Here is a 23,757-nt window from a genome sequence, read left to right as displayed (position 1 = left end):
TGTTAGCTATTATTAGTATCATCATCAGAGAAAACAGCTTTCTGTAGCTACTTTCACTAGTTTCTGGCCAAAAACTGGCCTGAGTACTACAGCAACATTCAGATTTTGGTGGAATTTTCCTGTCCCCAAAATGTGGACACCTTAGGCCCTCTCTAAATCTGTTAAAAATTATAAACAAAAGGTGAAAAAAAGGAAGAAAAACATAGGATATGTAATAAATGCAATGATATGTACATGAAAATAATTTTTGGCAAGTGTTCATCTGGGTTTCCAGTTTTAATCCCATAGCTGCTGGATTAACTGAAAAGTCAACTTAAATTCATCCTCGAGCAACAATTTTTATTTCCTTGCAATGGCACCACTGAAGAGCATGCATTTTGGTTATTACAATTCAGACAATTTGCTGAAATGTCTTACCGCTACTGATGAACAGATCTACTAGCTGTTCCTTGGAGAAACCGGCATCCACTTTGGCTCTCACTATCTCACAGGAGAATCCTGCAGCCATTTGTCTGTGCTGTGATTACAGAGAATGATTAGCCCCATACACTTTCATGTTTTCAAAGAAAGAAGTAGGTGTGCAAGTCGTATATACCTTCATGCAGAGTGCAAGCTGATGTGCTATGTAGTCTTGCAAGCTTCCTTCTGGGCCGTGGAAAATGACATTATGATATTGCTCGACCTATTGATAAATCAAGAGGAGACCTCAGGTAAGAATGCTAAGAGAAGAAAGGTGGTACATAAGTGTGGGATGTTCTTTCTGATTGTCCTCAGGCTTTTAAAAGAGTAAAGTTATTTTAGGGATTAGCTCTATTCACTGCGCATATGAAATCTTTCATTTAATGTGAAATTTTTCATTTTAATGTAAAACACTGGCAAAGGTAACATTTACTCAGTGCTTTATATTTTATATAGCATATACATATTTCTAGAAAGAGATGGCATTTTATGAAAAAGTATACTCCTCCCCTTCATTTTCTACAGTGAGGTGCAGTATATTAGCCAGGAATGCAGTTCCTTGCATATTTTGTCCCATGCAGAAGTTCCGTAATTTTTTCTTTATTATCCCTTGTAGATTCTCTTTTGTTTGAATTTTCCCAATGCTTATTTTGCCTTTCAGAGGTTAAAATAGCAATGAATGTTTTAAAGGAAATTTTAGAAAATACAAAGAAATATAAAGAAGCAGAATAGAGATCACCGAAGCAACCACTGTAAATCTGTTTCCTTCCAGCTTTTTTCTTTGCATAGCTGATGTGTTACGTGTATTTGGTTTTTAAGAAGGATACAAGAGTGGGATCCTTTTACAGCTACTGTATACCAGAGCATATCTCTGTGGTAACATTTTACATGAAAGAAATCTTCCTGACTATAACATTCTCGGATCAATTATATGATTCCATTCTTTGGAGGGAATGCTTGGAATTCCAGAAATCTAGGTAGAGGCTGGTTGATCACTTTTATTTTGTAAAGAAGAAAATCTCCTGCCTGGAAGCCTGTAGGGTTTTTAAAAATTCTTCATACTCCTGTATAAGGATATCTTGCCTGAGAACATGTGGAGATACAGTGGGTGCTGGGACAGAAAGCCAATGACCTTTTATGAAGGACACGGGCAGTGATGTTTGGAGCAAGATGCAGAGGAGCAAGTCAGCTTCCACCTCCATCATCCCAGTGCTGAGCTCCCACTCCCAGCCCATGTGCTGAGGAGAAGCTTTCTTCTTGGAAAGGTCTTGCCTCCAAGGAGACCATGATGTGCTTAGAGGAATTCCTGAAAAGTGGAGGAAAACCAGGCCTGGCCACTGGGTGTCAGACCATGAGCTAAGGAAGGAAGTGGTCCTTAAAGCAGCCCCTTGATGTTGCACTTGGGGCTTGGTTTTAGGATGGGAAAGACAAATTATCTGATAGCCACCAGTGATTTTTATCTGAGTTAAATACTATTCCACCATTGCTAAGCCTTCAATCAAAAAGGGAATAGCTGTATTTACACTGGGGGTGGGGCAGCAACTGGAAGAACAGTGTGGCTGGAACGAACATGACAGTGACTATAGCTGCCTAAGGAATATCAGCATCCTAAAGCTACAAGATGAACTCAGCAGTGGTTGGCCTGGGCTGTTTTCCACGGTACTGGGGGTCCATGAGCCAGGCAACAGTAGAGCTGTGGGCCAGGACCAAGACTGGGACAGAGCCTTCCCCAGAGACATGGGAGAGACAATATCCTAGAAAGTTCAGTTAAGGTTCTGCTTCTAGGCAGTGAAGCTGTGGAGACACAAGACTTCAGGGGTAAGTTTTATTTAATAAGATTTATTAAAGAATAATACATTTCATTTGTACCTATGTGATGAAGTAGAAATGATACATGTTCACTAAAAAATGTTGCCCAGACTTATCTAGGTATGGCTTCTTTCCTCCAATTTTAAATGGAACATAGCAAATCCTTTTGAATGCACAGACATTTTTCGGCTTGGGAAATTTTTCTTCTACTATGTTTTTGTTAATTTCTCCTCCTCCTCTAGTTCTAATCCTAAGGAACATCCATAATGCTTAAGCTTCCTTACTGTGCTCTGTGAAGACAGCTATCCCTTTATCTCTTCATTACTGACACTCTATCCTTCTCGTCTACCTTCTGGGAGAAAACTCCTCACATTAAGTCTTTCACAATCCTGAATGGAATATTCATTCACCATCTCACTTCTGTTCCATTTACGATCATAAGTACGATTTTAATAACATCACCACATTTTTGGTTGTTCTTATAGTTCCTTGCCTTAACCATCTCCTTTCCAACATTTCCTTTCAACCCTGCCCTGCTTTCATAGCCAATCCATCTCCTTACATTCTCTAGAGAATGAATACATTTTTCCAAACTTCTTTGTTCTTTATTTTTAAGCTGTATTCTTCTGAGAATGATAACTCTGTTCTGTTCTGCAGTATTCTTCCATAGGTATACTGTTAACTTGTGAAAATATACTGTGAAATCACAGGAAGAATTCTGCAGTAAAGCAGGAAGTACGGACCATCATTGATTTTACTCACTGTCTTCTGATTTTCCAGCTGAATTCCTGCCTTAAGTCACTGGATGGATGCTGGGCTCGTGTCTATAATTTCAACTCCAGAATCCAGCACTGGCTGCAGTGGGCTGAACTCCTGCTGTCTGCCTTGGTGGACAAATACATGAGATGAACTGCAGCCCCGGGAAACAGGATGCTCCTGTACCGTCCCAGTGAGAGTGCTTATGTGACACACTTCCCAGATGCAGTACCGACTCACTAAAGCCCCCGACTTCCTGCTCAGGTATTTTTAGGAGCTTTCCTCTTTGAATGATGTGGAAGCACCTTGTACTGACAGTGGGTGGAGGAAAACATCACAGTGCTATAGAAAGCAGAAGACAGTAAAGGGTATATACCCACTTTTCTAACTGGTATTAATCTTGTTTTGAAAATGTAAGAGGAAGATAAAAGCGTTTTCCTACTTAATCTCAGAGAGGCCTCAAATTACTGAACCCAACACTCTCTTGTCCCTAAAAGGTAATGACAACTTTTTCTACCTTCTTTCCAAAGGAAGACCTCAGTTCTGTTTTTCTCTGTCACTTTTCCAAAGTACTTTAGTGGGAAATTGTGTGTTGGGTACTGCTAGCCAGGTATAATTTTAAACCAGAAGTCTTGATTTCTCCAAATTAATCCCAAACTACCATGACTGATTGGGTAGAAATTCTCTCACAAGGAATGGACTGTTTTACATCAGTGAAACAGGATACAGATTTTCAAGATTTACTAAATATTCTACCCCTGGGCTTTTCAGCTAGCATTGCTATTTAATCTTGTCTCATTTTTAAAAACAAGAGTGCTCTATTCATTATAGCCACACTGTCAAACTGCCTACATTTTCTTAAGATTGATTTTGAAATCCTATAACAGCAAGAGACCCAAATTCATAGATAAGCTGTCTTCAATTTCAACACCTCATTTATTCTCAGACTGTAGGCTTTTAGAAAAACAGGAAACAGTCCATATAAATTTTCGTTGAAAGGTCATTCACTAGCAGTAGATTTTTGTTCATACAGTCTAATATCCTTCCTGGAATACCATAAAACATAAATAAGTGAATTCAGTAAGTAAATTAAGCCTCCCAGATCATTCATACACTCTAATGCAGGCATCCTATTAGTAGGTTTCTCCTCATTTCAGGTATTAGCAATTTTTCGTTGGCGGTGTTTTGTTCTACCTCATCATAGTTGTGTTACCATTTAAGAGTCAAACAAGGACAAAAAATAATTATGCAAACCTCTTGCTCTATTGAGACTGGTGTAAACTTGCAAGGCTATGTCAAGAAAACATTTATCTGTTCTAGCATTATTATTTCTCCAAATGGCAAGACCTAAGTTTTAATAAATACAAATACGCTCCATGCTTCCAGCAGAGGGCTCTACAGACAGACAGACAGACAGGTAGGTAGAAGAACAGATAAGACAGGAAGGCAGACAGATTTGGGGGAAGCAAGGGAGATAAATATTTTAATTGTGTTGAAAGAAGATCTGTTTTTAAAAAACAAAATCAAACTCAACTTCTAAAAGGTGAATTGTAGTCATGAGAATTATCTTCTACATGCATGCTTACACTGTGACATTTTTGCTTATTAGTAAAGGGACACTGGGCTTGTTATCACAATTGGTACCAATCCCTTTTATTCTTGTGTCTTCACAGCCTATTCAGGAAGCTCTTATCACATGTCAATCAGGGCTTTGTGAGGCAAATGAATTCTGGATTAAATGGAAAAATGACCTCAACAAAGGCCCATCCATTCCCCCTCCCCCACCCCACCTTTTTCTTACCACCAGTGTTTTTCTGCAGAATGCAGTTTACAAAAGGAGCTGTAGTCTCCAGTATGGTCAATGTGGCACCTGTAATGTGTTTTCAGACCTGTAGCATTATTTTAGAGCAATAAACTTTAACTTTTGTTTGGAGTTTCACGTGTCAGAGTCTGAGGAAAAGCATCCACTATCCTGAGGCAGTTTTAGGTCAAATTGTGCTGAGATGCTGAACTCAAAAAGGAGTTAAAAAGAAAAAGTCTTTACCAAGCTAACAAAATTGGGATAGTTATAGCATAAAGTGTCATGCTTTATATCTAGGACTTTCATTCCATCCTCTTCTGACAGTCAATTTCAAAGAACTAACTTATATATGACTTTAGAGCCACAAATGATACAGTTATTGACAACTTATTCACGTGAAATCCCCCCAAACAATCTGTGACATTTAGCATCAGAGGGACATAAAACCGGAATTGTGCGTCTTAGGGGTTTTGCCATTTGCTGAGGTATCTCTTTACAGGACAGGTATAAGAGAATAATGTAATTCAAGAGAAATCAGAGTTCACACAAAGAGAGACATACATACTGCATGCTTTTAAAAATTAGCTCATTTAAACTAAGAAAGACAAGATCAAACTTGATGACTAACTTTAAAGAACAATAAAGCCCTCACTTATTAACACAGAAATAATAACTTGGGTATTATGGCTATTTAAAAAGTACAACTCTAAGTTATAACTTTTGGATATAATTTTCCCCCATCACCTAGCCTCTAGCACTCATGAACTCTTCCTACCCCAGACATCCTCTGGGAAGACACTTGTCCTGCAAGCCAGAATCTTCTTCCAGTATAGCCTTGGAAACCAAAGGATCCACTGGTGTTGGAACCACCTCTTTCTCATACCAGGGAACTGGCTTCCTCCTTCCACTAGGACCTTACCCAGCTATCCCTCTATGCCCTGAAAAAGATCTGGCTAAACCCAGCTAAAGGGGTTGCTGAACTTTGTGCGCCCTCTTAGATATGTAACCAACATTTACAACATTATTTTTAAAAATCAAATATTTATTCTTGTCTTTTTAGGGCTTTACCCAGAGCATATGGAAGTTCCCAGGCTAGGGGATGAATCATAGCTGTAGCTGCCAGCCTACGCCACAACCACAGCAATGCCAGATCTGAGCTGCATCTGCGGCCTACACCACAGCTCAAGGCAATGTCAGATCCTTAACCTACTGAGCGAGGCCAGAGATCGAACCCATATCCCAGGATACCAGTCAGGTTTGTTACCACCCAGCCATGATGGGAACTCTTATGTTATTTTTTAAGAGAACATAGAGAATTTATTTGGGGAATGTATGAAAAATAAGTAGAATCCCCCAGTGATGATTCTTGGTGATCAGTATGGCACATACTAGGTGGAGAGATGACATAATTCTCAAGAGTTAGATCCCTGGGGATTCAGAGTCCAATATTTAAAAAAAGGGCTCAGAGAGTTTCTGCTGTCATGCAATAGGTTAAGAATCTGACTGCAGTGGCTCGGATCACTGTGGAGGTACAGATTTGATCCCCAACCTAGCACAGTGGGTTAAAGGATTTGGTGTTGCCACAGGTGTAGTTCACAGCTGTGGCTCAGATTCAATCCCTGGCCCAAGAACGTCCATATGTCACAGGTATGACCATTAAAATAAAAATAGGGTTCAGATTAAAGTGATCTATTATAATAAGTCACTGAATTACTAAAATACAGGGTTATGAATAAGCTAATACAAGCTGCACACTAGCTAAGAAAAAAGTCTGAGTTAAGGACAAAGTTCAACTATTATGTAAATTATTATCAAACTCAATGAAGTTAAGGCTAAAATCGAGATGGCCAAGCAGTAGGACAATGAGGTCACTGTCTTCCACAAACACATCAAAGAAAAAAAAATCTACATGTAGAATATTCTCACAAAACGTCTACTGAACACTGTCAGAAGACCTCAGACTTAAAAAAGGGCAAGAAAACCTCCACCTAACTGTGTAGGATGGAAAGAGGAAAAACAGAGAGCAGGAGAGAGAAAAGAGAATCAGGATGGGACCAGCACTCCTGGGAAGGAGCTGTGAAAGAAGAAAGGAATCTGCACACTGGGAGGCCCCCTGACTGGTGGAGAGATCAGCTGGCATGGAGGAAGATCCTTGAGGCCTTGGAGAAAAGCGCAACAGCCAGTCTGAGGAGGGCAAAGCAGAGAGAGCTGCACAATCAGTATCACCGCCCGGTGTGCCCCAGCCTGAGCCTTAGGCTTTGGAGGTCAGTCCCAGGGAGAGGGCTAGAGGTGGCTACATAGAAACAGCCTGATGGGGGCTAGGGAGAGGTGTGCCATAGCCAAGGGAGTGCGGGAGAAGCAAGGCGCCATGGTGGGGAATGCAAAAGAAGATGGGTGGGACTGCCAAAGGAACTTCATTCACTGTGCATGCAGGGCTACAGGTGCAGGTGCAAGCTGCTCGAGTCACCTCAGGCTCCAGAAGTAGGCATGGCCCACCACTGCCTGCTGCCCCTACCACCCCAGGGACTGACACCAATTCAGAGGGCCCTGCAACTGGGTGCCACCTGTCACCCTCACTTCCCTGGGAACATGCGGCCTGCCATTGCCACTGCTGAGGTGACAGTGACTGGGCACCACCCTCACCTCCCCATTAGTTGCCACTACTGCCAAGGGCCAGGCGACCAGGTGCCCACTGCTCCCACCTCCCTGGAAGCACATGGAGGCTATGCACCTGCAGAGCCCCTATCAGGGGGATAATGGCCTACATACACTGAGGAAAAAGACAGCAAACATCCAAACCAAAAGCAGTCCTCAGCCAAAAAAATAGTACACCCGCACAAGCTACGCAGGGACCTATCTGTATGTAAAAAGCCCTCTAAGACTAAAATAGGTAATTGTTTCCCCTAAACCCACAAAATAAGAAAAATATAAGCAAAATAAAGAAGCACAGGTAGCAACAACAACAACAACAAAAAGACAAAAAAAAAAAAAAGGAGTTCCCACCGTGGCGCAGTGGTTAACAAATCCGACTAGGAACCATGAGGTTGCGGGTTCGGTCCCTGCCCTTGCTCAGTGGGTTAACGATCTGGCGTTGCCGTGAGCTGTGGTGTAGGTTGCAGACGTGGCTCGGATCCTGCGTTGCTGTGGCTCTGGCGTAGGCCGGTGGCTACAGCTCCGATTCAACCCCTAGCCTGGGAACCTCCATATTCTGTGGGAGCGGCCCAAGAAATAACAACAACAACAACAACAAAAAGACAAAAAAAAAAAAAAAAAAAAAAAGAAGCACAGGAACCATTCCCAGTTATAAGAACAGGAGAATTCTCCTGAAGGAGCAAACAGTGAAACAGATCTCTTTAGTCTAACAGACTCTCAGTTCAAAAAGGAGGTAATGAAAATACTGAACAAGTTAAGAATGGCTATTGACAATAAAGCAGAATACTGTAAAAAGGAACTAGAAACTATAAGGAGGAGCCAAGACAAATTTCCACTTGTCGAGAGGAAAGCTGAGCTACAGACAGAATGAATAATGCAGAGGAACGAACAAATGACTTAGAAGATAGAATAATGGAAATCACCCAAACATTAAAGCAGACAGAAAGCCAAATGAAAAAAAAAAAAAAAAAGAAAGCAAGCATATAAGACATCTATAGGATAATATAAAGGGGGCCAATCTCTACATAATAGGTATTCAAGAAGGAAAAGAAAGCAAAAAGAGAATTGAAAATGTATTTGAAGAAATTATGGCTGAAAATTTCTCAAATCTAAAGAAGGAAACAGATATCCAGATATAGGAAGCAAAGAGGGTCTCAAATAAGATTAACCCAAAGAGACCTTATAAACCAAGACATATTATAAATAAAAATGGCAAAAGTTAAATGAGAGGATTATAAAGGCAGCAAAAGAAAAAGAGACAAATGACAAGGGAACCCCTATAAGGCTATCAGCCAATTTTGCCACAGAAATGCTACAGGCTAGAAGAGAGTGGCAAGATATATTCAAAGGTCTGAAAGGGAAAATTTCATAACCTAGAATATGCTACTCAGCAGAATTATCATTTAAAATAGAAGGAGAAAAAAATAAAATAGAAGGAGAAATAAATAACTTCTTAGACAAGCAAAAACTAAAAGAATACAATACTAAACCCATCCTAAAAGAATTACTGAAAGGTTTCCAAAGGAAAGAAGATATACGATGGAGGAAATCACAATTGGAAAGTAATCATTTAAACAAGCCAGCATACAGATTAAAAAACAAACAAACAAAAAACGTAACTATTTGTGAAAGCAATGATAACACAAGAAACAGCAAAAGGATAAACATAAAGATGTATAAAAAGGACATCGGAATCATAAAATGTGGGGAAGGAAAATAAGAAAATGCGTTTAAGCCTATATATATGACTATCAGTCTAAAGAGGTAGATTTAGGAAGGTAGATTTCAGATTTATACCTGAAAAACAGGATAACAACAAACCAAAAACAATAGATTCACAAAAACCAAAAAGGACACATGCATAAAATTAAAGGAGGAGTTCCTACTGTGGCTCAGTTGGTTAAGAATCTGACTAGATTCCATGAGGATGACAGTTCAATCCCTGGCCTTGCTGAGTGGGTTGAGGATATGGCATTGCCACCAGCAGTGGCATAGGTCGCAGAAGTGGTTCGGATCTAGTGTTGCTGTGGCTGTGGCACAGGCCTGCAGCTGCAGCTCTGATTCAACCCCTAGCCTGGGAACTTTCATATGTCACAGGCGTGGCCATAACAGGAAAAGAAAAATGAATAAAAGGAAATCATCAAACCACAAAAAGAAAAAGAAAGGAACAAAGGAGAAACACACAATCAATAGGAAAACCAGGTTTAGAATGGCAATAAATACATACTTATCAATAGTTCCTTAAATGTCAAAGCTAAGCTCCAATCAAAAGACACAGAAAGGCAGACTGGATAAAAAACAGCCTACAATATGCTGACTACAAAAGACCACCTTAGGACAAAAGACACACATAGATCGAAAGTCAGAGGTTAGAAAAGATATTTCATGTAAATAAAAATAAGAAAGCAGGAGTCATAATATGCATATCAGACAAAATAGACCTTAAAACAAAGGCCATAAAGACAAAGAACATTATTTAATGATAAAAGGATCAATTCAAGAAGAGAATATCATACTTGTCAACATACATACCCCTAATATAGGAGCGCTCAAATACATACAGTAAATACTAAGAGACATAAAAGGAGAAATTGATGGGAATACAATGATAGTCAACTGAATCCAACAACATATAACAAAGACCTTGTGCCACAACCAAGTGGGATTCATTCCAAGTTCACGAGGGTGGTTTAACATATGAAAATCAATCAACATCATACACTCCATTAACAAAAGAAAAGTCAAAAACCACATCATCATCTCAACAGATGTAGAAAAAGCATTTGAAAAAATTCAACATCCATTCATGATAAAAACTTTTACAAATTACAGAGGGAACATATCTAAACATAATAAAAGCCATTTATGACAAACCCACAGCCAATATAACACTCAAAGGAGAAAAGCTGAAAGCCTCCCGACTAAAATATAGAAAAATATAAGGATGCCCACTCCCACTTTTATTCAAAATAGTATTGGAAGTCCTAGCCACAACTATCATACAAGAGCAAGAAGTAAAGGTATCCAAATTGGAACAAGTGTCTCTTATGCAGATGACATGACACTATATATAGAAAATGCTAAGGACTCCACCCAAAAACTACCCCACATGATAAACAAATTCAGCAAAGTAGAAGTATACAAGATGAACATTTAGAAATCAGTTACATTTGTGTACACTAACAAAGAGATATCAGTAAAAAATGCAAAAAACCAAAAAACAAAAAAACAATATCTTTTTATTTAAATAGTACCCCCCAAAAAAGCCTAAGAATAAGCCTGACCAATGAGGTGAAACATTTAACATGCTGAGAACTCTAAGACATTCATCAAAAACATAAAAGGAAAAAAAAAAAAATGAAAGGTAGTTTATGCCTCTGGATTGGAAGAAATAATATTGTTAAAATGCCCATACTACCCAAAGCAAACTTCAGATTTAATGCAATATCTATGAAATTACCCATGACATTTTTCACAGAACTAGAATAATCCAAAAATTTATATGGAACCACAAAAGACCCAGAATTGCTGACGCAATCCTGAAGCAATAAAAAACAATGCAGGAGGCAAAACTCTCCCAGACTTCAGACAATATTACAAAGCTACAATAATCATGACAATGTGGTACTGTCTTGGAACAGAACAGAGAACTGAGAAATAAACCCAGACACCTATGGTTAATTAATCTTTGACAAAGTAGACAAGAATATAAAATGGGAAAAAGATAGTCTCTTGAGCAAGCGATGTTGGGAAAATCGGACAGCCACATGTAAATCAATGAAATTAGAACACACCCTCACACAATGCACAAAAATAAACTCAAAATCGCTTAAAGACTTAAACATAAAACAGGACACCATAAAACTCCTAAAGGAGAACACAGGCAAAATATGCGTGTTCCTGGCAAAATATTTTTTTATTTCTATTGCCTTAGCAATAGAAATAAAAACAAAAATAGACACATAAGACCTAATCAAACCTGTTTTTGCACAGCAAAGGGAACCACTGAAAAAAATTGAAAGACAACCTACAGAATGGGAGAAAAATCACTGCAAAGGATGTAACTGACAAGGGCTTAATCTCCAAAATATACAAACAACTCATAAAACTCAGTAACAAAAAACTAAACAGCCCAACTAAAACATGGGAAGAAGACCTTAATAGACATTTCTCCAATAAAGACATAGAGATGGCCAGTAGGCACATGAAAAGATGCTCAACATCACTATTAGAGAAATGTGAGTCAAAACTAAAATGAGGTACCACCTCACACTGGTCAGAATGGCCATCATTAATAACTCCACAAATAACAAATGCTGGACAATGTGGGGAGAAGAGGGAACCTTCTTATACTATTGGTGGGAATGTAAACTGGTACAATCACTATGGAAAATATTATTGAAGTTTCCTAGAAGACTAAAATCAGAATTACCATATGATTCTGCAAGCCCATTCCTGGATATATATCCTGACAAAATTATAATTCAAAAAGATACATGCACCCCTATGTTGACAGCAGCACTGTTTACAATAGCCAAGACATGGAAACAACCTAAATGTCCAGTGACAGAGGAATGGATAATAAGATATGTTAAATATATACAATGGACTACTACTCAGCCATAAAAAAGAATGAAATAATGCCATATGCAGCAACACAGATGCAACTAGAGATTTTCATCCTATGTGAAGTAAGTCAGAAAGAGAAGGACAAATACCATATGGTATAAGTTATGCATGGAATCTAAAATATGGAACAAATGAACCAATCTACACAACAGAAATGGTCTCACAGACATGGAGAACAGACTTGTGGTTGACAAGAGGGAGGGGGATGTGAGTGGGATCGACTGCTATTTTGGGATTAGTAGATGCAAACTATTACATTTAGAATGGATAAATAGTGTATATCACAGTGAATTACATCCAATCTTCCGGGATAGACCACGATGGAAGACAATATTAAAGAAAATAATGTATGCGTGTGTGTGTGTGTGTGTGTGTGTATTTACATACATGTGTGTATATATATATATAGTTTACATGACATGACTGGGTCACTTTGCTATACAGTAGAAATTGGCACAACACTGTAAATCAACTATATTTTAATAAAAAATGATAAAGCCTCAAAAAATGCAAAACAAAACAAATTCAATTAAGTTAAAATGTCTCTTTATTAACTCAAAGATGGAGCCTTAAAATCCCATCTTTGTTTAAGGAAACTACCTATTTAACTATTTAAGGAAAAGACTTAAATGAACAACATTTGAAAAAATAAATAAATTAAAAGCCTGATTTAAAGCTTTCACTCTGGTTTTCTGCATAAAGGATTTAATACATGCATTTTATACAGCACATTTATATACAGTACAAACTAACTGCTGCAATTCTGTCTTAACCAATAGCTTAAAACTAGCATAAACTCTGATAACATGCATGAGAATGGAAGACAGTCTAGGTTCAATTCTTTAGATTCTACCAGTTTCTTGCTGAGGATCTTGCACAAATTACTCTGGGTCTTGGTTTATTCACCTGTAAAATGGGAATAATTGGTATATGTCGCTACCTCATAGAATGATTAAATGAGACAGTCTATTTACTTAAAACAGAGCCTGACATGCACAGGCATATCTCAGAGATATTGTGGGGGGTCTGGTTCCAGACCACTGTAACAAAGTGAGCCACTATTTGGTTTTCAGTGCATACAAACATTATGCTTATATTTACACTATACTGTGGCCTATTAAGTGTGCGATAACATTGTTTTAAAAAGTGCACATCTTAATTTAAAAATATTTTAGTACTAAAAAATGCTAACTGTCATCTGAGCCTCAGTAAGTGATAGTAGTAATATCAAAAATCACCAGTCACCTTGGCAAATATAATTGGTACAACCACTCTGGAAAACAGTATGGAGGTACCTTAGAAAACCATGTATAGATCTACCATATGACCCAGCAATCCCGCTCTTGGGCATATATCCGGACAAAAGTTTCCTTGAAAAAGACACATGCACCCATATGTTCATTGCAGCACTATTCACAATAGCCAAGACATAGAAACAACCTAAATGTCTGCTGACAGATGAATGAATCAGGAAGATGTGGTATATACACCCAATGGACTACTACTCAGCCATAAAAAAAACGAAATAGTGCCATGTGCAGCAACACGGATGGAACTAGAGACTCTTCTACTAAGTGAAGTCAGTCAGAAAGAGAAAGACAAATACCATATGATAGCACATATCTGGAATCTAATACACAGCACAAATGAACCTTTCTGCAGACAAGAAAATCATGGTCATGGAGAACAGACTTGTGGTTGCCAAGGGGGAGGAGGAGGGAGTGGGATGGACTGGGGATTTGGGGTTAATAGATGCCAACTATTGCCTTTGGAATTTATAAGAAATGAGATCCTGCTGTATAGCACTGGGAACTGTATCTAGTCACATGATGGAGAATGACAATGTGAGAGAATCGAATGTATACATGTATGTGTGACTGGGTCACCTTGCTGTACAGCAGAAAATTGAAAGAACACTGTAAACCAGCTATAATGGAAAAAATAGAAATCATTATTTAAAATAACAATAATAATAATAGTAATAATAATAAAAGATTTAAAATATTGGAAGAACTACCAAAATATAAAACAGAGATGTAACGTGAGCAAATGCTAGTGGAGAAATGGCACCAAAAGATTTACCCTACATAGGATTGCTAACAAACCTTCAATTTGTTTAAAATAAAAAAAAAAAAAAGAGTATCTACAAAGTGTGGTAAAGGGAAGTGCAATAAAATGAGGTATATTACAAGGTTGGCATATCAATTGTACAGATTTTCAACAATTCAGACACATCAGTGTGCCTATAATTACTGTGGCATTGCGTACAATTCCTCTTAGCAGTGATTTCCTATCACAACTGGGATAAAATTCAAAGCCTCAGTCTTGGTCCTGCAAGATCTGGCTTCCGATCATCTCTCAGACATCATTACCAGTCTCGACACTTGTGTGGCTATTCCCCCTGCTTTAAACACCCTCCAAAGGCTTCACTTCATCTAATTGTTTGTTTACGTGTCAGTATAGATAGGTCTTTCTTAACTCCATTCAAAGGCTCTTTCTGCTACCCCTTCCTTTAGCTCCTTACCTCCTTATCTGCTTTATTTCTCTTTATACTTATAATTAGTACTGGCTAACATATTACAGACGATGTTATTCATTTGGTTTTTTATCGATCTTCCCCCACTAGAATGTAAGGTCCATGAGCTATATCCTAAGTTTCTAAACAATGCCTGCATTTAGGAGACTTTCAATAAACAGTTGTCAAACAGCTAAATTAAATAACTGAACAGGACATAAAAAATGCATAACATGTGGTCAAGGTCCATAAGGGGTATATAATCTGGTATGGAAGAAGAAACCGTCACAGTTATGTGCTATTTTTGCCCGAGTCACTTTACATTTTTAAATGATTTGCTAATAATGATTAAGTGCTAAGTTTTTATTATCTTCACCCAAGGGTTAATTGCTGGATTTAAAAAAGTACTTTGCGTATACTCATTAAATTGAGAACAGAACTAACAGCTGTGTTAATTTAGCCTCCGATTCACTGGTCATCGTCATCGGGAGTTAACTCTGTCCTCTGCCTTAGGGGGCACACACATAAATGCACTTGGACTATTCTATATGTAATGTGACTGGCAGATATTTTATTTGACAGACCTACTCAGTCAAGGCTAATCTGCAGTTATAATCAGCTGCACCACCTTTCTAGTCCATTTATCATCTAAACAGGTTAAGTGAAAACTGAGAGCCCAGGCTCACATTCCTAAAAACCAGTTGGTCATACACTATCAACCTTCACTGAAGCAAAGGAATAAGACAGCTCTCCCTCCCATTTCTAAGCAACCTCCGGCTTACTCTAATGCTTCATGGAAAGAGGAGGATATGACAAGAGAGACAGAGAAAGTATCTGATTTAGAAGGCACCATCTTTCCTAAACCGTAAAGCCTTTGAATGTTTTTGTGCTACTGTGGCTGCTTTTACAAAGGTCAATCCCAATAGTGACTTTAGCGAAATCAATGGAATGATTTTGAAAACTTCTTTACATCAGGAACAAAGACATCAATTCACAGTTGATGGGAACAACTTTTGCAAAAGGTCAGAATCAAACCCATCCTTTTTTCCAAACGCTTTCCAAATCAAGGCAAAATGATGGTTTACTTAATGGTTTACACCTTCAAAATTAGTTTTAGACACATATCACACACAGAGACACACACATGTCAGAGACTTGCACGATGCTGGCTTTACTGCTCACTGGCTCTGTGGCCTTGAGCGTGTTGTCTTACCTCTCTGCTTCGGGTGCCTCATGTACTAAATGGGTGGTGTTATGTACCCCATACTCCCTGGCAGGGAATAAGTCCTAGACAAATGCAAACCATTAAATGAATCCATTTTGCATCTAGAATTTTCTACTCTCCCTTGACAATCATAGTCTCCTTCCTTTTAAAAACAGAAATACGTAGTTTTAGCTGAGTGCATGGTTGCCCAGCTAGGCGTGGACATGAGTCTAAATTCTGGTCTCTGGGATGTGGGCAGGAATGGGTGTGTAGATCCTCTGAAAGGAAGGGGCTTGCCCTCCAGGCTCTCCTCCCTCAGGCCGGAACCTGGCAGCAGGAGTGCTGACTCTCTGGGCCCACCCTCCCCCCAGCACCCCGGGGGATGGCAGCACCAGAGTGAAGGTGCTCACCCTGTCCCTTCCTCCTCCCCAAGCCTCTCTCATTTGCTGGGACTTCTGCATCTGACAAAAATAAACTTCCATTCTGGTTAAGCTAGCATTGTGTCTGCTGAAGTGGACAAAGCGATGTGCTAAGTAATGCTAGCATATTTACTCAATTTTACATTATACAAGTTCACAGCCAGGCACCTTGATATCTACTGTCATGCTCTTCCATACTGATGATCAGTTATCTGACGTTAAGTCCTTGTTAGGAGAAGACAACCGCTTCCTGCCCAAATAACACTTTGCAGTCACAGATGTCCCTGGGTCCAGGCAAAGGCCACCCCATGACTGTGACAGGAATCCAGAATAAAGGAACAAGCAGTTTTCCAGGAGGAGTCTGTTAGGGAAGGTCATGAGGTCAGAGGAAAAGGGGATTAGGGGTCCACAATGTTCTCAACATAAAAATGGGCAACCAAAAAATGCAGTGCCAGGGCGGGAGTGTAAGACTCCCCTTGGCAGCGACCGTCCCACCTACCAGCCTGAGGTAGTTCTGCAGCATCTGAAGAGGGATCATGGATGCATAGGTCACACTACTGAGGCAGCCTTCTTGAGGACCTATGAGAAGGAAACACAGAGAAGGACAAAGTGGCTCTTCCTTGTTAAATATACATGATCAAGACAAACAGAGCCTATCACAAAAGTTACAGTTTTCAGACCTATGTAGGCAGAGCCCGACATTTGGCCAAGAGGCACCAGTCTGTTTTTACCATCCTGAAAACACTGGAACACTGTGTACTGGATGAGAAACAAGTCCCTGCTGCTGGCCTCCCAAGAACTCCCCAATTGCCCCTTCCTTCCTCCGGGGAGCTCACCCATCTCCTGTCAATCACAACAGGGCCCTCAGATCCAGGCTCCAACCCTGTAAGCTGGTATTTGTTCTGACTGCTGGACTCAATATTTCCTTAGTTGTAAGCAAATGTTATTGGAGATAATCTCAACCCTCAGCAAATTCTAGCATTAGCCAGCATTCATGTCCAGGCCCATTCCTAAACTCTGCCCCAGCCCCTGCCCCTCTTTAGTGTTCTGTGCCATTCTCTCAATATGGTGTGTGAGCCTGAAAGAATTATCTGGAATAGCCTCACTTTTTTTTTTTTTTTTTTTTTTTTAATCTAAGGAACAACAATAAAAATTCTACTGCTGCTGGCCTACACCATAGCCACAGACACTTGGGATCTGAGCTGCATCTGCATAGCTCACAGCAACGTCAAATCCTTAACCCACTGAGCAAAGCCAGGGACTGAACCGACATCCTCATGGATCCTAGTCAGGTTCGTTAACAGCTGAGCCATGAAAGAAACTCCTGAAACTGAGCTTCCATCCCCAAATCTGGGAAATACTTGATGCAATCACCAGCCTTTCTGAGTTAAAGGCTGAGAAATTGAGAACTGCTACATTATTCACTAGCTGTACGTGCTTAGACAAGAAAATCAATCTCTCTGAGCCCCAATTTCCTTGTACATAAAATAAGGAGAAACAGCAATACATATCTGAAGTGGGCTGTTGTAAGGTTTATAAGAATTTATACTTGTAATGCGCTGTAGGCAAGAGGACCTAGCACAGAGTTAAGGCCCCCTGAAGGTCAGCTTGTACAACAGTCACATTGGTCAGACAATGGACTCGACACGATAAAAGACATTTCTCTTAACAGGGTGTCTGTCATTCTCTCATCAGCACATCAATTTGTTCCTAATGAGGAAGGCAATCCGAATCGCAGTGATCAATAATCAGGATAGACTCACGATGGGTGTCAAACACATGGCTTTTGATCTTTCTTCAATCAAACACTGCAAAAGCCCTCCAGCAGTGGGAGTCACACAGGTGTGGTCCGAGGACATAGGACAAAATCTCACGAATTCAGAGCTGATGCTGTGGAACACGCATGATGTGAACTCTTGGTATCGCCTGAGTCTAGAAGACCCTTACCTGACAAAAGCACAGTGATCTGCTCTGCTTTATTTGTTCTCAGAAAGTCCCATGGGGACTGGGTGAAGCTCTGACCTGCTGACCACGGCACATTTCCTAGTTCAAAAAAAATAGAATGAAGTGTCAAGAGAAGCTTTCAAGTAATTCTTCTTGTAAGGGTCAAGGCACAAGCTCCTGTGGGAGACCCCTCAGGACTCCAGAGCTCAGACTGTCAGAGACACAGGCAGACTATGGAACGGGCCCCACATGGGGTGAGCTGCCTAGTGCAATCTTTGTGGATGGTCAAGAGGAGGCCTTCCAACTACAGCCTTCTCCAAAGCTGTGCTTAAGGGGCAGCGGAAGAAACCTGGAGAGTGACAATACAACCAAATATGTACAGGGTGAAGTTTTTAAGAATGAAGCAGATCACAACTTTCCACGGTTCTTCTGGTGCCTGATTCACAAAGCCCAAGCACTCTGCATGAGAAAACAGGTCCTTTATGATCTGGCCCCCGCCTCCCTTTCCAACAAATTTTTGAATTCCGGTAGAACTAGGTAACTTCAGGGGCTCAGAGTAAAGCAAACCTTTTCACAGTGGGCCCTCTGCTCACTCTTGCTAAAAACACGGTCCACTTCATGAGTGTCCACTCTAGGGAGCGGTTAGTAATAAGTACTTGTTTCCACCTCTTCTCCTTAAGTACTTATTTTCAGCATGCCCCCATGCACGTGCATACCCTGCCTGTAACTCACTGCTCATCTGTTAACCTAGAGTGGATTCAAGGAACCAAGGGCATCAATAAAGTTACTCATACATATATAATAACAATGCTATGTAAGTGTACCTCCTCTATCGTGCTTTGCTTTATTGCAAATCACAGATAACTGTCTTACTTATAAATTGAAGGTTCTTGACCCTACCTCAAGCAAGTTGATCAACACCATTTTTCCAATGGTATTTGCTCACTTTGCATCCGAGTCACATTTTGGTAGTTCTTAACAATATTTCAAACATTGTATCATTATATTTGTATGGTGATCTGTGATCAGTCATGTTTGATGTTACTATTTTAAAAAGATTACACTTGCTGAAGGCTCAGGTAACGGCTAGCATTTTATTTTTTAGCAAAAAGCTTTTTTTTAATATAAGTATGTATATACATATTTTTTTAGATAAAATGCTCCTGTACACTTTTAATAGATGGTATTATATTGTAAGTAACTTTTATATGCACTGAGAGGCCAAAAAATTCACATGATCTGCTTTCTTGGGATATTCCCCTGACTGAGGGGGTCTGGAACGGAACCCGCCATGTCCCTGAGGTATGCCTGTCATTACCAGTCATCAAGTGGCCACAGCCCAGGTCCTAAACTAAAGCCTTTACCCACAAAACTCAATGATTTTTAGATCTGAAATATTCCTTGGCTGCCTCATGCTTCTGGGACTGTCTGAATGAACACCTGGAACCGTCAGGCCTTAGCTCCCACTGCTCACAGAAGTAAACCAGTCTGATGGCGGTGGATCCCATTTGCCTTCACCAGTTTTCAGATTAGCTGGATGAGGGCTGATGGGGGAAGCCCACCTCCTTCAAAACAGGGCTGTGCTGACTATCAGTCCCCTAGGCCGAAGCACATCTTAATTAACACTGCATTTTGTGGGCAGACATGTTCCTGAGAATCATTTAAGACTTATTTTCTTAATGTACTTATTTAATTCTATCATAATGCTTCCATAATAATTACAATTCTTTTAAGATCATGACCACAACCCATAAAATTGCCGTGAATAATTTGCTTTTAAAATTAGTGGTAATATGTTATGGAAGTATTTAGCATTTATGCATGAACAGATTAAGACACCTGCCCTTCCTTCAATCTTGACCGTTCTTTTGCAACACGGTGCTGTTGAAAATACACAGACCTTCCTAACAGACTGGGATTGGAATGCTGACCACTTTTCTCCTGAGCTGTGTGACCTCAGGCAAGTCATTTTGTAACCAGTTATCTGTAAAAGGAGTCTGCTGTAAGGACTCACTGAGCTCTGTATCCAAAGAAAGCTCCCAGCTTCGTTCTGACATCACAGGAGACTCCCCATAGATGTCAGTTCTCTTAGTTCAAGAGGAGAGAAACTAGCCAGGGACAGCTAACACTTAAAGCACACTTGTATGCCCACCAGAAAGCAATTCTCTGTCTTCATTTAAGTGCTTCTTTTAACTCTAGACTTCATTAGGATTCCCATCCAAAGGTAAGATTTTTTTTCTTCTTCTTTTTCGGCCACACTCACAGCACAAGGAAGTTCCCCAGCAAGGAATCCAGTCGAGCTGCAGCTGTGACCTACACTGCAGCTGAGGCAACACTGAATCCTTAACCCACTGCACCAGGCTGAGACCTGCACCACTGTAGAGACAACACCAGATCCTTAACCTGCTGCACCACAGCAGGAACTCCCCAAAGCGAGATGTTAATGCACTACCACATCTCTGGCACAGCCCAAGTACAAACTTGGAGCTGTGTTCAGGGCTTGTGCATTAGCAAGCAGCTGCAATGTGGTTAGTTTCTTGCATTTATCAAAACAGCAAGTGCAATCACAAGGCCTCATCAAGGGCTTTCATGTTCTTTACTCTCGGGGTATTATTTGAGGCATAAAAGCATTTTTATACTAACAGGCAACATTATGTAACGGCTGCATTACAAATATTCCAGTTGGTCAGCACCAGCAGCCGCCGTAAGTAAGCTTTGAATGTATTTAATCAACGATCTAAGTATCAGGTTATGGAGCCCATAAACATAAATAAGCCCAGAAATTTAACTTTCCCTTCCCTGCTGATACCTAACGTGATGGATCGCACACTGCTTGCACCGAGGCCAATGCTGGAGTCAGTGGTGCTATGAAACGTCACGTCTTCCAGACTCCACCATCCATCAGAGGATATTGCTTGGAAATGATTTGTCAGAGCTTGACTCACTGCTTTTGAAAAATCATCCCATGTTGTCTGTTTGCGAATATTTAAAGCGCATATTGTGTTTTCACATTCAAAGTCATCAGAACCATAGTTGCTTGGTTGAATCTCACCCACTGAAATCCTTAAGGGTATTTTAAGAGCATCTGTTGGAAGAATAAAAGAATTAGATTAAAAAAAATCCTGACAGAAAAAAAAAACAGCAAAAATCTTACATAAACGATATAAACATTTTAAAAATAAAGCCAAGGGCAACTATCCTATTTCTTTAAATATCATCAATTAAATATTCTTCTACTGGAGTAAACTTTGGTCTCCCAATCTCTTCACAGTTTCTTTGGAACCATGTTGCATGAACTGTTTTATCTTCCCTTGTCTCTTTGGCAGGTTCTATTTCATTGATGCTTTCCCTTCAGCAAGATTCTCAAATTATCTCAAAAAAATATCTGAGAAAACTGGAGCCCTCTCTTGACTGTGAACTCAGTATTTTACCCTTTCTCCTCACCTTCACTGAAATCATCATGAAGAAAGCTGGTTACAGCTGCTTAGGTCAGTATGCTTAGGACAATGGCTTGACTCATACAAACCTTGGGGTGGACCTCAGGGTTGGCCTTCTCCTAGCCCTGTGTACTTGGTAAATCGCCTCGACCTTTCTATACCTCAATTTCTTCTATAAAATGTAAGGACTGTACAAGTGAGTTGTGAAGAGTAAGTGAACACATGTTTGGAAGGAATTTAACAAACTATTTGTTTAACACACTACCTGTGAACACACTATCTGACAGAAGTACTAGAAAGTACTTGAATGATAAACAGAGTGGTAGAAGCTTTTTAAATGATCTCTGAGACACCAACTGACCTTCACCTAAAAACTGATGAATGACTTGTTATGCATTAAAATAAAATGTTTAAAAATGTATCATTTTTATGATTCACTTCTTAAACTTTCTTCCATCAACTGACCAGTTCTTAGATTTTATTTTCAGTCTTCATATTACTTATCAATAGCTTCTGACACAACTGATGCATCTCTGCTGATATATTCCTTCTGGATTTCCTCATACCTCATTGGTCACTCTTTAATCTTGTTCCTTTGCTGGCCCCTCCCTTTTTTCCAGATTTCTTAATGACAGAGTCTTGAAAAGCTTATTTCTCTTATTTTTTTCTATGTTAACTTCCTTTGTGACCACAGCCAATCCTATGACTTTAAGTATCATCTCTAGACTGCTGATGCTCAGATTTATCTGTCAAGCTCATACTTATTTCCAGAATTCTTGCTGACTTGTCACGTCCTACATCGATGCCTGAACAGACATCTCAAATTCATACATTCAAAACTTAACTCTTGATCTTTGTTAGAAAAATCTGCTTCACCCAAAGCTTTCCCCTTGACAGGTGATGGCAATGTCATCCTGCCTGTTGTTCAGGCAGAAAACCTTGGAGTTATCCATGAATCCTCTCTTTCGCATACCTCACACCCAACCCATCTGGCAGTTCTGCTGGCTTTATCTTCAGCAATATCCATAACCAACACATCCTCATCTACTGTCCTCAAATCTGGACTGAGCCATCATTATCTCTCTCACCTGGAACACCACAGTAATGGCCTGTGACTTCCCAGTCTATTCTTGACAAAGCAGCCAGAGATACTATTAAAGTGTATCCCAGGTCCTGTCACTCCTAAGCTCAAACACTGAAATGGCTGCCTTAAGTCCCTACAATGGCCTACAAATTCCAATAAGATCAGGCCTCTGTCCCCATCCTGTAATTTCTCTGGTCTGTTTTCCTACTTCTCTCCCCTCACGCATTCTAACCCAGCCATTCTACTCTGCCTGCAGTTCCGCACACACAAAGACATGCTGCTACCTGTTAGGGCCTCTGTCCATGATGCTCTGCCTGGAGAGTTCTTACCTGATATAGTTTCACAGTTATCCCTTCCTTGCCTCCAAGTGTTCACTCAGATATCTTACCAGTGAGGCTACCCTGTTTATCATTTTAAAAAAATGAAACCCGCCCTCTCACTCCCAATCCCTCTTAGGCTTTTCCATAGCACACATTACCATCTCACATTCCATATAATGAATTATTTATGCTTCTTGTTCATTTGCCTGTCTCAAAAATGTTAGAATGTGAGCTGAAGTCAAACTACTGAAATAGCTGGCTGGCTGGACTGAGTGATAATCCTGATAGAAGAGGTCATGACGGTTCATCTGGTCTAGCACTTCATACTCAGAAACCCACAAGTGACCCTCTCAAGAAATGTGCTGAGATGCATATATTCTTGGAACTGAAAGGGACCCAAAAGATCACCAATCATCTTTCTGGACAGTCAGGCAACCAGACATGGAGACAACTGACCTTCCTACTTTCACACCATCAGCTAATAGCAAACTACTTGGCCATGATTTCTCATATCCCCCTAGTCTCATGTCTAGAAAGACAATCTAAGCCAGAAGAAAAGAGCAATTGCTATTTAAATATTTGCTGACTGAGCAAAGTCAGTCAAATCAAAGGAAGATCTCACATTATTTCAATAAAACTCATTCTGTAAAAAGCGATTCTACATGGAAAAATATCATGACCCCATTTATAACAAATGGTCTTTGCAGTAGCTAGGGTTCAGAGAAGGT

General features: G+C 39.9%; 1 protein-coding gene across 7 annotated transcripts in view; it reads right to left on the bottom strand.

Moving 5' to 3' along the window:
- CTTNBP2 (cortactin binding protein 2) overlaps positions 1–23,757 on the bottom strand; it is a 442,954-nt gene that overhangs the window by 27,814 nt on the left and 391,383 nt on the right. For all 7 annotated transcript variants that reach the window (XR_002340261.1, XR_002340262.1, XM_021078653.1 and 4 more), the window contains 5 exons: positions 20,998–21,273; positions 18,192–18,287; positions 16,744–16,823; positions 596–682; positions 418–517 (listed from right to left, as the gene is read on the bottom strand). Coding sequence is in view for 5 of the 7 variants with exons in the window: in XM_021078653.1 (XP_020934312.1) it covers positions 418–517; positions 596–682; positions 16,744–16,823; positions 18,192–18,287; positions 20,998–21,273 (639 nt within the window). In the remaining 2 variants the exon portion in view is untranslated. The remainder of the gene's footprint in view (positions 1–417; positions 518–595; positions 683–16,743; positions 16,824–18,191; positions 18,288–20,997; positions 21,274–23,757) is intronic.

The sequence above is a fragment of the Sus scrofa genome, chromosome 18 (assembly GCF_000003025.6).
Source record: "Sus scrofa isolate TJ Tabasco breed Duroc chromosome 18, Sscrofa11.1, whole genome shotgun sequence".
In the NCBI taxonomy this organism is placed as follows: Eukaryota; Metazoa; Chordata; class Mammalia; order Artiodactyla; family Suidae; genus Sus; species Sus scrofa.
This window is presented reverse-complemented; position numbering and strand designations above follow the sequence as displayed.